General features: G+C 39.1%; 2 protein-coding genes across 2 annotated transcripts; one reads left to right on the top strand and one right to left on the bottom strand.

Annotated features, from left to right (window-relative positions):
- Window positions 1-1,809: 1,809 nt before the first annotated feature.
- On the top strand, window positions 1,810-10,711 carry LOC101296298. Its single transcript, XM_004301551.1, has 21 exons — window positions 1,810-1,824; window positions 1,899-1,976; window positions 2,056-2,472; window positions 2,543-2,593; window positions 2,868-2,960; window positions 3,385-3,525; window positions 3,604-3,684; window positions 3,902-4,149; window positions 4,258-4,429; window positions 5,209-5,324; window positions 5,439-5,496; window positions 5,795-5,860; window positions 5,988-6,200; window positions 6,608-6,659; window positions 7,680-7,798; window positions 7,886-8,053; window positions 8,154-8,248; window positions 8,424-8,660; window positions 8,840-9,483; window positions 9,781-9,984; window positions 10,330-10,711. Exons 1-21 carry the CDS (start codon window positions 1,810-1,812, stop codon window positions 10,506-10,508), a joined length of 3,447 nt encoding a protein of 1,148 aa, XP_004301599.1. The 3' UTR covers window positions 10,509-10,711.
- Window positions 10,712-11,738: 1,027 nt separating this feature from the next.
- Window positions 11,739-13,745, bottom strand: LOC101296013 (protein LYK5-like). The gene has a single exon (XM_004301550.1). It carries the CDS (start codon window positions 13,743-13,745, stop codon window positions 11,739-11,741), a length of 2,007 nt encoding a protein of 668 aa, XP_004301598.1.
- Window positions 13,746-15,119: the final 1,374 nt, after the last annotated feature.

Raw genomic sequence — 15,119 nt, 5'->3', positions numbered from 1 at the left:
ATAAACTCGGTTCCTTATGAACCCATATGAGATTTACTCACAATATAAAAATTGCATCAAGACCATTACCATGGTCATCATAATAATTATCATCATAATCATCATATCATCATCAAAATCAACATCACAATCATCATCATAATAATTATAAATAACTGGTCCCAAAGTGGACCTTGGTGAGATGTTACTCACCTAAAATCCAGCTGCGTCTTCGCACGCACTACACAAGAATATAACATCAAACCACACTCCACAAGTCACCTATTAACAAAAATTAATAACTTTAATAACAACTTAATAAAAGAACATTACACCCTTAACATGCCTTAACCCAAGCTTTGCCCAAAAGGGACAACCTTCATCCGAGACCCCCCAAGGTCGTCGAACACTTAACCACATTCCCCCCGCTGCCTAACTTTGGATTCTCAAAGCTCACACTTCGCACAAGTCTACTATAACATAAAATTTAACAAGCAAAACTTACTCAAACTTGACCTAATCTCATAATATACCAACATGCTCACAACAACAAGAACTAGCTAACCAAAGTAACTAAACTTACACACCCTGCCCAACTCGCCGCCACGCGCCACCAACGGCGGCGACGAGTGGGCCCCACGCGCCACCCTACAACTTCACAATCTCAACAAACTTCCAACAACAAACTTGTATAATGAAGCATGAAGAACATCTTTCATACCTGAAGGTTGAACCAATTCGGCCGGAATCGGCCGAAATCGTCCAAGAGAAGGCCGGCTGCCAAGGCGGCTCAAACCGACTTCTAGACCTCAAAACGAGGTGAATGGCAGCTTGAAATGTGCTTAGACGGAAGAAAGCTTCAAGAACCGAGCAGCCTCATCTCCAGTCGCCGCCATACGGCCGGAAAGTCGCCGGGTCAAAGTCGGGTCCGTCACCCTCTTTGTGGCGTTCGATTCTCTCAATTTCAGGTCCAGTCGTCCTCACCCACCTACACAGGGAGGACCACGCCAAGGAGAGGAAGAAGACCTGACCGGTGCCGGCGTCTAGATCGGTCGGAGGTGGCTGGAAAATCCGGGTCGGGTCGGTTGGGAAACTCGGACAGTGAAGGTGTCGCGAGAGAGAGAGAAAAAAGGGAGAAGGGATGGTTTCCGGAAATGAAAGGAAACCCTAAACTTTTGATATTTAACCCAAAATTTTCGTAAAGCCACGAACTTCCGCTGACCATAACTTTCTCATACGAAGTTCAATTTACGCGTGCCACGTGTCTACGAACTCGTATTGTCGTGCTCTACAACTTCCGTGAAGAAAGTTTCTCGAGAAACCCAACAGATTAAAAAGTCAACTCTTGACCCTTCAAAATAAAGCATTTTCAAGAAAATAAACACTCGACTACTTCCAGTTCACTCACTAAACCACAAAACCATACAACTCTTACTTAAATAATTCCAAAATAATATTAGAAACTAATATTAAATTTCCGGGGTATTACAGAAAGTCTAGAGTTATAAATTTGACATAAAAGTAGCAAAATGACTAAAATAAAACATAGAGTAGCACATTAGCTAATTTTAAAAAGGTAGGGTTGCAAATTAATAGAAATAAAAGCTAGATTAACAAATTGACAATTATGCCAAACATATTTGCCCATTAACCTGATTAACCTCGTAAAACTTTGAATAGAATTTCACTCTTGTTAAAAAAAAAAAAATGCGCTCACCTATATATTTCTCACTTCTCCTCAGTCCATCGTCTTTTTGATATTCTTTGATAAACTGGCGGGCAACAACTCAAACAAAACCTAACGAACACTCTTCGCTGCGACTAAACGCAATGCCACACTCGGAGGTCTCTCTCTTCACTCTCCTCTCCGCCAATTTCAATTTCACTGATTTCTTAGGGTTTCAATTTCTCTTTTCCAGAATTACGAATCCGAGCTCGGACGCCTACATGAGTCGATACAGACCCATCCAGACGATCCCTCCCTCCGCTTCGAACTCGTGAGCACTCCTAACTCAAATCCCAAACTCATTTGATTACGAAATCCGCGTCTTGATTAGTGATTGATTCCCCAATTAGGGAGCGTTGCTTTGGGAAGAAGATGACAAGGAGAAATCCGCCGAGCAATTCGTGGTTGCGGCGAAGCTAAACCCTGAGATTGAGAAGGGAGGGGCGTTTAGATACTTAGGGCTTTATTACGCAGCTCTACAATCGCAGTCCCATGCCCAGAGAGCTCTAAAGTGCTTGCAGAAAGCCGTGTCGATCAATCCGGATGACTCTGTTGCCGGGGAAGCTTTGTGTGATTTTCTGGACCAGCAGGGGAAAGAGACATTGGAGGTGGCAGTGTGCAGTGAGGCATCACAGAACTCACCCCGGGCTTTTTGGGCTTTTCAGAGGCTGGGGTACTTGCAGCTCCATCAGAATAAATGCTCGGAAGCTGTGCACAGTCTTCAGCATGCCATTCGTGGATATCCTACCTTTCCGATTTTGTGGGAGGTATATGGCATTGTGTATCACTGTTCTGTTTTATTTGTCGATTATCTTATTCGTATTTGTATTGTTTTAGGCTCTTGGCCTTGCCTACCGGCGACTTGGTAGGTTCACTGCTGCTCTCAAGGTGCTTTTTCCTTGGCCTTTCATTTTTCTTTGCGTGTTACTTATGTGTATCTGAGTATTGTTTTGTTCTTGGGAGTTAAGTAAGTTATGTTGGAACATATCCTATTGTTGCTACGTTATGTTGGACCAGTATGTAAAGAACTTTCATTTTCTCTTGGGGGAAAGCAGTATACGATATTCTGTCTTCTTAAATTTAATTAATATTTCTGTAGTGATATTTCTGTCTTCTTAAATTTAATTAATGAATTTTATGATTTTGTTACCCATTGCAACAGTCCTATGGAAGAGCTATCGAATTGGAGGGTACAAGAATCTTTGCTTTGATTGAAAGCGGGAACATCTATTTGATGCTTGGTTCCTTTAAAAAAGTAAGCTTCCATAATGTCCGTTGTAATTAGTTGTTGCTTTTTTCTTGCATATCATAATGTCTTTTTTTCATTTGATGACTTGTATCTTGGATTCTATCTGGAGATTAATTTGACGAATCATTACTGATTTATTTCTTATTTTTTCAATGGCAACGCTGAAGGATTCATCTTGCATGTACATTACCCATTTGATATACAAATAAACATTTATCCACCGTGTTCAATAAACTTCTCACAATCTTTGAAATAAATTGACATTAATTTTCTGGTTGAGCTGTTGAGACAATTAGTTGGACTTGCAAGTTTACTCATGTCAATTGATGAGCAGATTTAAAGCATAATTATACTGGAGTTTCACATAATGTTCAACATTTTCTGTTCCATGATTATAGAATATCTCATTCTTGGTGGCTTTTATGCGAAGGGAGTTGAGGCATTTCAGCAAGCTTTGGAATTCTCTCCCAAAAGTGTTTCCGCACACTATGGGCTTTCTTCGGGGCTGCTTGGTTTGGCTAAGGAATGTATTAATCTGGGAGCCTTTAGATGGGGAGCTACAGTCTTAGAGGTAAATTGTATTGAACTTTGAATAGAATTTCAAATTTTGTTGATGAAACTTTAAAGATGAAATGTCCTTTGATTTCAGGAGGCATCTAAAGTTGCCTGGAAGAGTACTCATTTAGCTGGAAACATGTCATCTATTTGGAAGCTGCATGGTGATATAGTGGTATGATCTGAATCAGTCTCACCATTTCATTTATGTTCCTCAAAAGTACTTGTATATGATTTACTTATTGTGCAATGTTTCGTGCTACAAATAATTCAACTTAACTTTCTCCTTCACATAAGGCTTGTTGTTTTAAATTCATTCTGCTTTTGTTGACCTTGCTGTTTAACAAACAATAACTTGACATGAACTCATTCTGATAAAGATATTTTTCTAGCTTACTTATGCAAAATGTTATCCCTGGATGGAGGAGGACCATGGTTTGGAATTTGATGTTGAAGCTTTCAATAATTCTATCCTCTCCTGGAAGCACACCTGCTACGTGGCTGCAAAAACTGCCCGGTGCTCTTATCAGCGAGCTTTGCACTTAGCCCCATGGCAAGCTAATGCATACTCCGACATTGCAGTAACTTCAAATTACATAAACTCTTTAGATAACAGTTCTGGACATGACTCAAGTTCTTGGTATGGTACAAGGGTCGGTTTTAATCATCTTATTTAGCTATGGTCTGCTTTAATCATCTTGTTTAGCTGTGTACTGCTACCTTAACATACCAATTTCGTTCATGACAGGCAGCCATCAGAGAAGATGGCTTTAGGGGCGTTGTTACTTGAGGGTGACAATTCTGAGTTTTGGGTGGGATTAGGATGTTTGTGTAATGACAATGCACTGAAGCAACATGCTTTAATCAGGGGACTGCAATTGAATGTGTCACTAGCTGTTGCGTGGGCAATCTTAGGAAAGGTACTATCCAGTGTTACCTATAACTTTTCTTTCTCAATATAATCAGGAAAAAAGATGAAAATTACCAAAAATCTGTTGTAACATTTGACTTCTTTGGATTTTTGTACTCTTGTCACATTTATCCAGTTATGATACGAATATAAACTGATTGAGACTTCACTAAATGGGATTTGGCTATGCTTGAACTATTTAATATTGGCCACTTCTTTGGATTTTTGTACACTTGTTACATTTATCCAGTTATGATACGAATATAAACTGATTGAGACTTCACTAAATGGGATTTGGCTATGCTTGAACTATTTAATATTGGCAAAAAACTTAGGTGGCGTTCGGTAACGATCTCATGTCTATATTTTCATTTTTGAAAATGAAAATGAGATGAAAATGTATTCGTTGAGATATTTCTCATAATGTGGAAAATAAAAATTGAAAATGTTTTCAACACTGAAAACAACAATTTGATGTTTTTCACTCTTTCATTCTCCTTTAGAAAATATGGAGAAATATTTTTCACACTAAACTATCGAATACATTTTCAACTTTGAAAATTACAATATCAAAGTCTCATTTTTATTTTCAAAGTCTCATATTTTCAACTTTGAAAATATGCCCTTAATTACTTGATTATTTGCCTATAAATTATGAACAGCATTTTCATGCCACGGGATTGATTCATTGTATAATTTTAAACATCTCAAAGGTCTCAATAATGTTTGTTTGAAAACTATGGCTTGCAGAATTTCCTCTTGGTGTCTGAGTTTTAGTTGTTTCTACAGTTATACAGAAAACAAGGTGAGAAGCAATTTGCGAGACAAGCATTTGACTGTGCCAGAAGTATAGATCCTTCTCTTGCTTTGCCATGGGCTGGAATGTCGGCTGATTCTCATTCTAGGTTAAATTCCTAAGTTTCTTTGGATTTTTTTTTGTTTCATCTGATAGAATTTTCGTAACTTCGTATTTGGTGTAATGTATCTGATTAATTAAGAAATGTCTTTGTCCTTTTTAGGGAGTCCTCAGCAGATGAAGCTTATGAGAGCTGCTTGCGAGCTGTGCAAATATTGCCTGTAATTTTCTTTTTTCTTCTTTTTGCTTCTTATTATGTTATTATTTGGTTTAAGAAAAGGAATATTAAGTGTTATTTCTTTTTGTAGTTCTTATTCTGTGTTCCCTCTTCTTTCTAATTATGGAACTTTTGCTTTTTTGGTTTCCATTTGTTTTCTTCAATTATTATTTTTTCTATTTTTTTTAATTTTTTATTTATTTATTTATTTTTTTTAAATTTGAGCCTCTGGTGTTATATTCTTATGGACTTGGATTTTGTTTCTTACTCCGACATTTTTTTTTGTGTTGATTTTTGTGCAGCTTGCTGAATTCCAAATTGGTCTTGCGAAGCTTGCTCTTGCTTCCGGGCATCTTTCATCTTCACAGGTATGTTCATACCTACATTTTAGCACATGTTTTGTTCTCTTTTTCAGTTAGGATGGCCGGGAACAGAAATGCAACATTGATTTTAAGCTCATTGTTTAAATGGCACTGCTGCTTCTCATTGCCACAGGTGTTTGGAGCCATCAAGCAGGCCATCCAACGTGCACCTGACTATCCTGAATGCCATAATTTAAATGGGCTAGTCTCTGAGGCACAGTCCAATTATCAGTCTGCTGCTGTCTCTTATAGGCTAGCACGCTGTGCAATCATCAATTCATCAGGCAGTGATACAAAATCTCACATGAAAGATATAACAGTCAATTTGGCCCGGGCACTTTGTAAGGTAACATGTATGATATTCTTTCAGTACTGTTATAATTGGAACTGTTCATCCTCTAGTTCCCTATGGATGCATTTATCCTACAAAAACACCTACCAATCAGAAACCATTTGAATTTGATCACCATCATTCTCATTCCAATTGTATCTGGCAGACTGCATTGAATGCACGCTTTAGATGACTATGGACTCGTCCCAGTTTTGTGGACGATTCTTGCTTATGAATTTAGAAAAATGAATGGTTCTTATAGTTGAATTAAGTTGCCTAATAGTTGGAAATGGCAAAGTCAGCAAAGTTTACATTTGAGTGAGTCCTCACAGTGGGCCTGCATATATATGCAAGGTTCTTAATGGAGGCGTTACTTCTGACATTGTTAAACCCTCTCTGAAAAGTGCTCCACCATGATGCAGGCAGGGAATGCTCTTGATGCTTTGCGGGAATGCGAACTTTTGAAGAAACAAGGTTTGTATCTCTGTTTTCAGTGGCTGAAGATTATATCTCAGTTCTCAGTGGGTGAATGCTTTCTATTATATCTCAATTCTCAGTGGCTGAATGCTTTCTTATTCACACATCAACATTTTATTAAGATAAGGATGTTTACCATGTGTGTTTGATCATTGTCCCTTTCTTTCAATGAAATTGATTATTAGCTGCCACATGATATAGAATATGCTCAGTTAAGCAAATTGTCTCGTATTTACATAAATGGTTCTATGTCTTATTTACAGTACTTTACACTTCAGGTCATGTTGAGATTTTTTTTATTTTATTGTATTTTTAATTATTTTAATGTGTGTGTGTGTGTGTGTGTGTATTTTCTCATCAGAAATCTTATGAAAACAACTTCCCTTAAAGCAGTGTTTAATTTGATAGATTTGATTTTCGAATTGTTCTCGAGTGCTTCCTATTGGAAAAGGGGCATGTCACAGTAAACAAATAAGTAAGTATTAGGTTCTTACGTCTGTAGCATTTGGTCAAATGTTTTTGATGGTCCTTGTGCAAATGTTACACTAAACAAAACAAGTATCTTTGATATCAGTGAAAATGGGTTTTATTTTTATTTTTTATTTTAATGATGTCTGTGGATTCTGATGTTAGTAAAGGGTTAGCACAGAATAAAATAATTATATGGCCTATTAGGTATTGTTGCTGCCAAGTTGAGCTTCAGTGTAGTGTTCTATTGAAAGAAAAACATGTAACATTCATTTTAAGTGTGTCCTATCTTATAAGGAGTATTGTTCACCTGGTCAGCAATTAACCAAATTAATTATGTTTTATCACTCTTAGATTTACATCCAAGGTGGAGAATATAACAACTGAACTTAATGATAATTCTCTCTACCCTTAGATTTACATCCAAGGGTGGTTAAGCATTGTTTTCTTGGTCAGTTGATGACCAGGTGAACATTTCTGATTGTATATATTGGCATTTGTGATGTTTTTTACTTTGCTGATATTTATCTGGTTTTATTCCTGTGTAAGGGTTACTTGATGCGGAAACCTCCCAAATATATGCTTTCTCCTTATGGCAACTTGGTCAGACTGATCAAGCTTTTAGTGTGGCAAGAAATCTTGCTGAGAGCATCTCTACAATTGAGCAAGCATCTGCAGCTGCTGCTCTTATTCTCTTCTCTAGATTCCTATATAATATATCTGGACTGGATTCAACTATCAATAACATTCTCCAGATGCCAAAGCAACGGTTTCAGAGCACTAAGTTCAGTTTGATGGTATCTGCTATTCATGCTCTGGATCAAAGAAATCGACTTAAGCCCGTTGGTTTAAGCATCCGTAACAATCTGAAAACGCCTGAAGAGATAACGGAAATGTTCTTTTTATTAGCTCTTGGTACACTAGTAAGTATATATCTCTGACTCTAAAATGTCGTGTTTGGTTGGGAGCTTGTCAATACATTTATGGGTGTGTAAGTTAAATGCTTTGGGTCAATGTATGCAGGTGAAGCATGGAACAGAATACCATCTTGGATATCAAAAAGGAATTGATCACGTTAGGAAGTCTCTTCACATGTACCCTAACAGTAGTTTGTTAAGGTATCTCTTACCCGCTGAATTCTGATTAATGATAACTGCTGACACTGCCAAATCAACAGCTGAAAAGGAATTAACTGAACAATCATTTTGTTGTTAGCTTGAGCTTCATTATGCTTTTCGGCTAGTAGTTTTTTTTAAATCTTCAAACGTTATCTTAACCAATTTCTTGGAACAGGAATCTTCTTGGTTATCTATTGCTGTCAAGTGAAGAATGGAATAATACCCACATGGCAACTAGGTGTTGCAGCATAGGCACTGATCCAATTAATGGCGGTTTTAAAATGTCATATGAAATACTTGGTGCTGGAGCAGTCGCTTGCTATGCTGTAGGCAATAGCAATCCTAAGTTCTCTTACCCAACATGCTCATACCAGTGCCTGAATCAACCTCAAACCATACAAAACCTGCAGAAGTAATTGTTACTTATTTCTGCCTTTGTGTTTTAATTCATTAATCCAATCCGGAATTATCGTTGTTCATGTAACTTATGATTAAAAACAATGTGCTTTTAAATTTAAGTACCAATTTTGATATAGTCAACACATTTTTCTTCCTTCAGAAAATAATTACATTCTTTTTCTAAATGTATAGATGTTTACGCCAAGAACCATGGAACCAGAATGTAAGGTATTTGCTTGTTCTCAATCTGGTGCAGAAGGCACGTGAAGAGAGATTTCCTCGTCATCTTTGTATTATACTCAGGCGGCTGATAATTGTAGCCCTTTCTGATGAACTTTATCAAAAGCCAGGCATTGCTTTTAGATATATGAAATTCCAGCTTCTACTCTGCGCATCAGAGATCTGTTTGCAAGATGGTTATCTGATTGACTGCATCAGCCATGCCAAAGATGCTTCTATGATTACGCTTCCTGATGCCTATCTTTTCTTTGCACACTTGCTTTTATGTCGTGCCTATGCCTCAACAGGTGATGTAGTAAACCTTAATACAGAGTATATAAGATGCTTGGAGCTCAGGACAGAATATAATATTGGTTGGTTATGTCTGAAGTTCATTGAATCTCGTTATGAATTGAAAACTGGTTTGGATACTTTGGAGTTGAGCTTCAAAGAGTGCTCAAATGAGTGGAAGAATTCATCAAATATGTGGATGGCTCTATTCAATCTGGTTCAAGGTCTGATGTCTATATCAAGCCATGATATCTCATCCGCAGAAGGGTTTCTTTCACAAGCTTGTTCTTTAGCTGGTCCTGAGAGCACTCTCCTGCTTTGTCAGGGTACGTTCCATCCATAGATGGGATTCTTTGTTAGTTTTTTTTTTTCCTTATTCTTCTAATAGGTCGAACTGGTTGTCAGATTTGTCCCAGGCTCTATTTAAATACTTGACATATTCCAATTGGATTAGGTGACCCAATATTTAGTAGAGTTGTTTTTTGTGTAACATGTGTGTTAGGTTTTGTACATATCCCTGTAAGCTGTTACTATGTAGATTAGGTTTTTGGTCACAGCAAAGGTAGTTGATATCTTTTCTATAGCCCCTTTTCATGCACTAATTAGATGATTGATTGATCTAGGTGCCACCTGTATGGAGCTTTCACGCCTGGGTTATGATTCTCAATTCTTATCACTTGCTGTAAGGAGTCTCACTAAAGCTCAAGAAGCTTCTCTCATTCCCTTACCGATTGTCTCAGCATTGCTAGCTCAAGCAGAAGGAAGCCTTGGCTCAAAAGAGAAGTGGGAGAAGAACCTTCGTCTTGAGTGGCCAACTTGGCCGCCAGGTATGATGCTGTGTTTTTTACCCACTATAAATGAATTACTATGCATCAGGATATACACTTAATAAATTTGTGGTCATGACAAGTAGAGCTTCTATTGCTTAAGAAGTAATGCCTACCTAGATCATATTCTGTACCAGGTCACTAATACAAGTTCAACTAATATGATGGTGCACAGTACGATACATGTCAAACACCCGTTTTACTTAATTAATATAGATGGGGGATTTGATCTGTGAGTATCTTGTATTCTTGGTTTTTTTTTTTTTTTTTTTTTGTTCTTTTAAATTTTTAAATGAGATCTTGTATATGGTTTATGTTTCATAACGAGTATAAATATGTTTACAGAAATGAGGCCTGCGGAACTGTTCTTCCAGATGCACTTACTTGCAAAACAGTCGAAAGCTAGTACAGACACTTCCAGTATTGAGTTCTGTCAGAGTCCACAGGGATGGGTTCTTCGAGCAATCCATACAAACCCTTCTTGTATGAGATATTGGAAAGCTTTGCAGAAGCTTGTGGAATGAGTTGCTAATTGAGAAGAAGGGATGTTTTTCACGTCATGCAGTATATAAAGTATGCTTCCTTCTTCAGTGTAGCTTTGCTTTTATATATCAAAGATAATTTAATTGTCCTTGTTTACCATGTAGAGACCTGCCTACATCTTGTTCCCTAGGTTTTCCAACTTTTGTAGAATATGCCTTCAGTACTGACCCCTGTTGTATTAGTCACAAAGTTAGGTCAAGTCATCACAGGAATAGCAGCCTTTGTACATCAAATTAGAAATGGGAATTATATTGTATCTCTGCAAGTATTCCTGCTGCTTGAATGATTATCTTGTAAATGCAGTGTTTCATTCGCTATGTTTTTGTGAATACAAATATCGTCACAAAGGCATTTTGAATCTTTTGCCAGTCTTGGTTTTTCTTTGGATTGGGTTCCCCAGCATTTTGAACCTTTTGCCACACTCTTGTCAATTGCTTACTTCTTGATTTCAGCCTCTTTGGGTACTGAAACTCTGTTCATTCTGTAAATTTAGTCTAAATTGATGAGTTTCAGGCCGTCCTAGTTGGTTTGGAGTATTTCTTCCGGGTCAATTTGAAAAATCATTTATGTGTCTTAGGAAAAATCGTAACTTGAAGTTGTGGGAGGGTGTGGTCTAATTCCCTAGTGAGATCACTATCAGTATTCTTGGTTGACTGATGATTTTGTGGAATGCAGTACTGTGTTAGTAGTTGTGTAAGAGGTGGACTTTTCAAATTATATGGTGATGCAACTTTCTTGAAGTCTACCTATTTTTCATTTTTCCTGGTCAGAATTGGAGCCTTACCAATTTGGGAGGATTAGGTGCTGCCCAACTTAATATGCTAAGTTTGCTCATAAATTGGGAATTTGTACAGGTAATCTGATTTTTTTTTTTTTACCGATTAAAAAGTGACTGTTTTGCAAGCAGTGCTGCAGTAGTTTGGATGCAGTGTTATGTTTTTGTAGATGACAAAAAGTAAATGTGCGATGATCTTTTTGCAAATATTGATATTTCTTATATTTTGGTGGTTTTATGAGGGATAAAAACATGTAATGGCTTGATCCCAGTATTTAGAGAAAAATAGGAATGCTTTGCTCATATTTTTGGAAGGCCATACCAATGAAACTATGAAAGCACGCATAAATTTTACAATATTAAGGTGTTCCATACTCTATCTAAGCTTACAAAATTACAAATTGTACAATGCTGGGTACATGTGATGTGGTAGTGCCTATCTGCCATGATTCAGTGACCTTGAGTATTCAAGATCCACAGCTTCAGATGAATCCCAGTCGAGAGTCGACGAAAGAATCTTAGATAGAGTACCGGAAGCTTGAGCCATGGTGGGTCGCGAGTTGATCTGAAGAGCGACGCAGCTCTTAGCGAGATGAGCCATTGAAAACGCCAGCTCCAAAGGGTACTGGAGCCTCAAAGAAGGGTCCATAAACCCTTTAATTTTGTCCCTCACATCATCTCCTTCAAGCACCCCACTGATGGACGCATACAGCAACATGTACTCTTCATCACCCGAAGCTGGTTTTCCAGACAACAGCTCCAACAACACAACCCCAAATGTAAACACATCCATTTTCGGAGTAATCACTCCGTCTTCCATGTACTCCGGAGCCATGTAGCCCCTCGTACCCACCACATGCCTCGTCTGTTGAAATCCATGTCCTCCATCTTGGCCTTCATTATCAAACTTGACAGCTCTTGCCAGACCGAAATTGGCAACCTTGGCTCTCAAGTTTGCATCCAGGAGAATGTTGCTGGTGTTGAGATTCTTGTGGATTAATGGAGGGTGTGTGAAGTTGTGTAGATAGTTGAGCGCATTGGCCACATCATTAGCAATCTGAACTCTCTGCTTCCATGACAGAGGACTAATGTTGCCCTTCATTTCAAGACAGTTGATGAGTGAGCCAGAAGCAGCAAACTCATAGACGAGGTATGTGTTCCCTTTGTGGACACAGAATCCAGAGAGACTGATAATGCTGGAGTGATTGATCCGCTTCAGTATGTTGATCTCGTCGCCTGAGAGGGACAAGTCGCCTGTCATCACCTTAACTGCGACGACGCCACCGTCAAAGGTAGCTCTGAAGACGGAAGAGCCGTCAATTCTGTTGGCTTCGCTGAAGAAGTCAGTGGACTTCTGCAGGTCTTCGAACTTGTAAGCTATCAAAGACTCCACTGCGTTTTTAAGCCCATTGGAGGAAAATGGGGACCACCATGTTGTTACCTCGTCGGAGGTGGTGCTGGGTAGCAGCGAGTCCGGCGAGTGGTCAGATGAGCTCTTTGGTATGGGGTTTGGAGTTTGGCGCTGCTGACGGTGTTGTCGTTTTAACAAGATGAAAGCGAAGGGAGTTATGAGTAGGAGAAGACAACCAGCTCCGATGCCGACGCCGATGAAGACCCATTTCTTGTTGGAAGACTTATTTGGTGGTGAAGGAGGCGGCGGTGATGACGACGGAGGTGTAGGAGGAGGAGAAGAAGAAGAAGGCGGAGACGGAGGAGAGACAGGAAACTGGAGTTGAAGAGGAGAAGGTTTGGTAGTAAGAGGAACTAGAATAGCCTGATAGGGGTAGACGACGTCGTCGGAGGTCTTGAAGTTGTTTGCTGCGAGCAAGGTGGGTACATCAACGCCGAAAAGTATGGCGATTTTGTCGAGATCGTCGTCCAAGTCCATGAGGTAAGCCAGCAGGTACTTGATCCCGGCGTCTACCTGTTCGGTGGTGGGGCAAGCACACCTGATCGGAACCTCTATGACGAGCCCGCCGGTGAGGTTCAAGGCGTCGTAGCGGTTCTGATGCATGAGGGCCTGACATGTTGTGAGGCCCTGGTAGGTGTCGTTGGCGATGACGAAGTAGGTGTCGTCGGGCTTGAGGGTGTAGGAGACGTTGTGCTGGGAGTAGGGGCCGGAGCAGGAGCAGTTGACGGGGACGAGGAGGGAGGTGTCGGTGGGGATGGGATCGACTTGGGAGATGTTGTTGGCGGTGGCGATGTCGGAAGGGGTGGAGCCGAGGAGGCGGGAAATGGAGGCGGGGGTGTTGTAGTGGTTGATGGAGCGGAAAGTGAGGTAGGAGGCGCAGGAAGGGGCGGCGCCGTTGCAGACGTAGCCGTCGGTGACGTTGTAGTCGCTGTCGCAGTCCATTTGCTTGTTGCCCAAGTAGCTCTGCTGCCCATGCACCACTGCAACTTGTACAACAGAGACCACCATTAACAGCATCATCTTCATCTTCATTTTCATCTTCATTTTCATCTTCTAGAACACAATGGCTTGGCCCGTTCTTGTTCTCTGTTTCATATACCCAATGGTTCTGAATAGAGATGACCAATTTTTTTTTTTTTTTTTTTTTTTTTTAAAAAAAAACTTTTTTATTAATAACTCACACACCCTACATATGTCGTTAGGTTTGAACCCATGACCTCAAGTAAACACCTTAACCAACCAAGCCACGGTCCACGAGAGATGACCAATTTTTGTTTTTTGGACGACGGAGATGACCAATATTGACCCATCATTCTCAGGCGTCTCTTATTAAATATCAACTCTGGTCACATCAGTATTCAGATTCAGCCAACTAGTTTTCATACTTTTAGCTCTCCCACGCCCACGGCAAGCGCATACGAAACGAAATTATTTCTTTTTGTTCCTCTGCAACTTTCTTCACTGACATCGTTTTCTTGTTGAGTTAAAATATCTCCATGACACCATTGACTTGAAATTGTATACCAAGTTACCAACTAGCTACGTACCGGTAGATTAGTTTACATATGTTATTAGTAGTTGATGCTAGTTTATTGTTAATTACGTAGATCATAAATGTTGTTTAGGGTTTCAAGTCGATAATTACATGATTGATATAATAACCAATGTGGTTGGGTTTCAAATTTTGCGATTGATTGAAATTAAATCTCAATCTATTTTTATTGGCATGAAGACGAAGTGGTTATGACATTATCCTGACATAGATTAGTTATTGAGCCTAATTTATTTTTTTATTTTTTAAATCGTGTGATCTCATATAAAAACACATGTTTATGATCGTTTCTGTCGAAAACAAATGGTATGTGAGAAGTACAATAGGTCAATAGCAATGATTTGTTTAGTTTAGTGCTTTAGGTAAAAGCACTCACAAATTAACCCATAGGTCACTAGAGAAACTTAATAATTTCTGCTCATGGAAATAAACTTTCATTTGACTATGATGAAAATTTTATACTCTAAAATAGATAATGCTTCCTTTATTGAAAGCAATAATTCCGTCTGACTGCTGGAGTTGGCTTTTGCTGTGATAACTGATAAGTGGTGTCATTGTATGTAGCCACCATAAGAGAAATGAGTATGAAGCAATGAGGAGCATTCCATGGACTCAAGGCTACATTACGTCTCTACTTATACGCACAACAGATTTTCCTCTGCAAAGATCCACTCCATCACCTCGATTCAAAATCTGCTGCTGGCTTATATACCTAATCATATCAAATTACATAGATTGGAGATATCTTTTTTAGGCCTGCAAGTGCAGGATTTTAACCTTGTTTCCTACAGTCTTAGGTGTTCTCTACGTAGTTGCTCAATGACGAGCAGAGTCTGAATATTTAGTTTGGGCAA

The sequence above is a fragment of the Fragaria vesca genome, linkage group LG5, assembly GCF_000184155.1.
Source record: "Fragaria vesca subsp. vesca linkage group LG5, FraVesHawaii_1.0, whole genome shotgun sequence".
NCBI lineage: Eukaryota > Viridiplantae > Streptophyta > Magnoliopsida > Rosales > Rosaceae > Fragaria > Fragaria vesca.
Note: the sequence above shows the minus strand (reverse complement) of the source record. Positions and strands in the feature narration are given on the sequence as shown.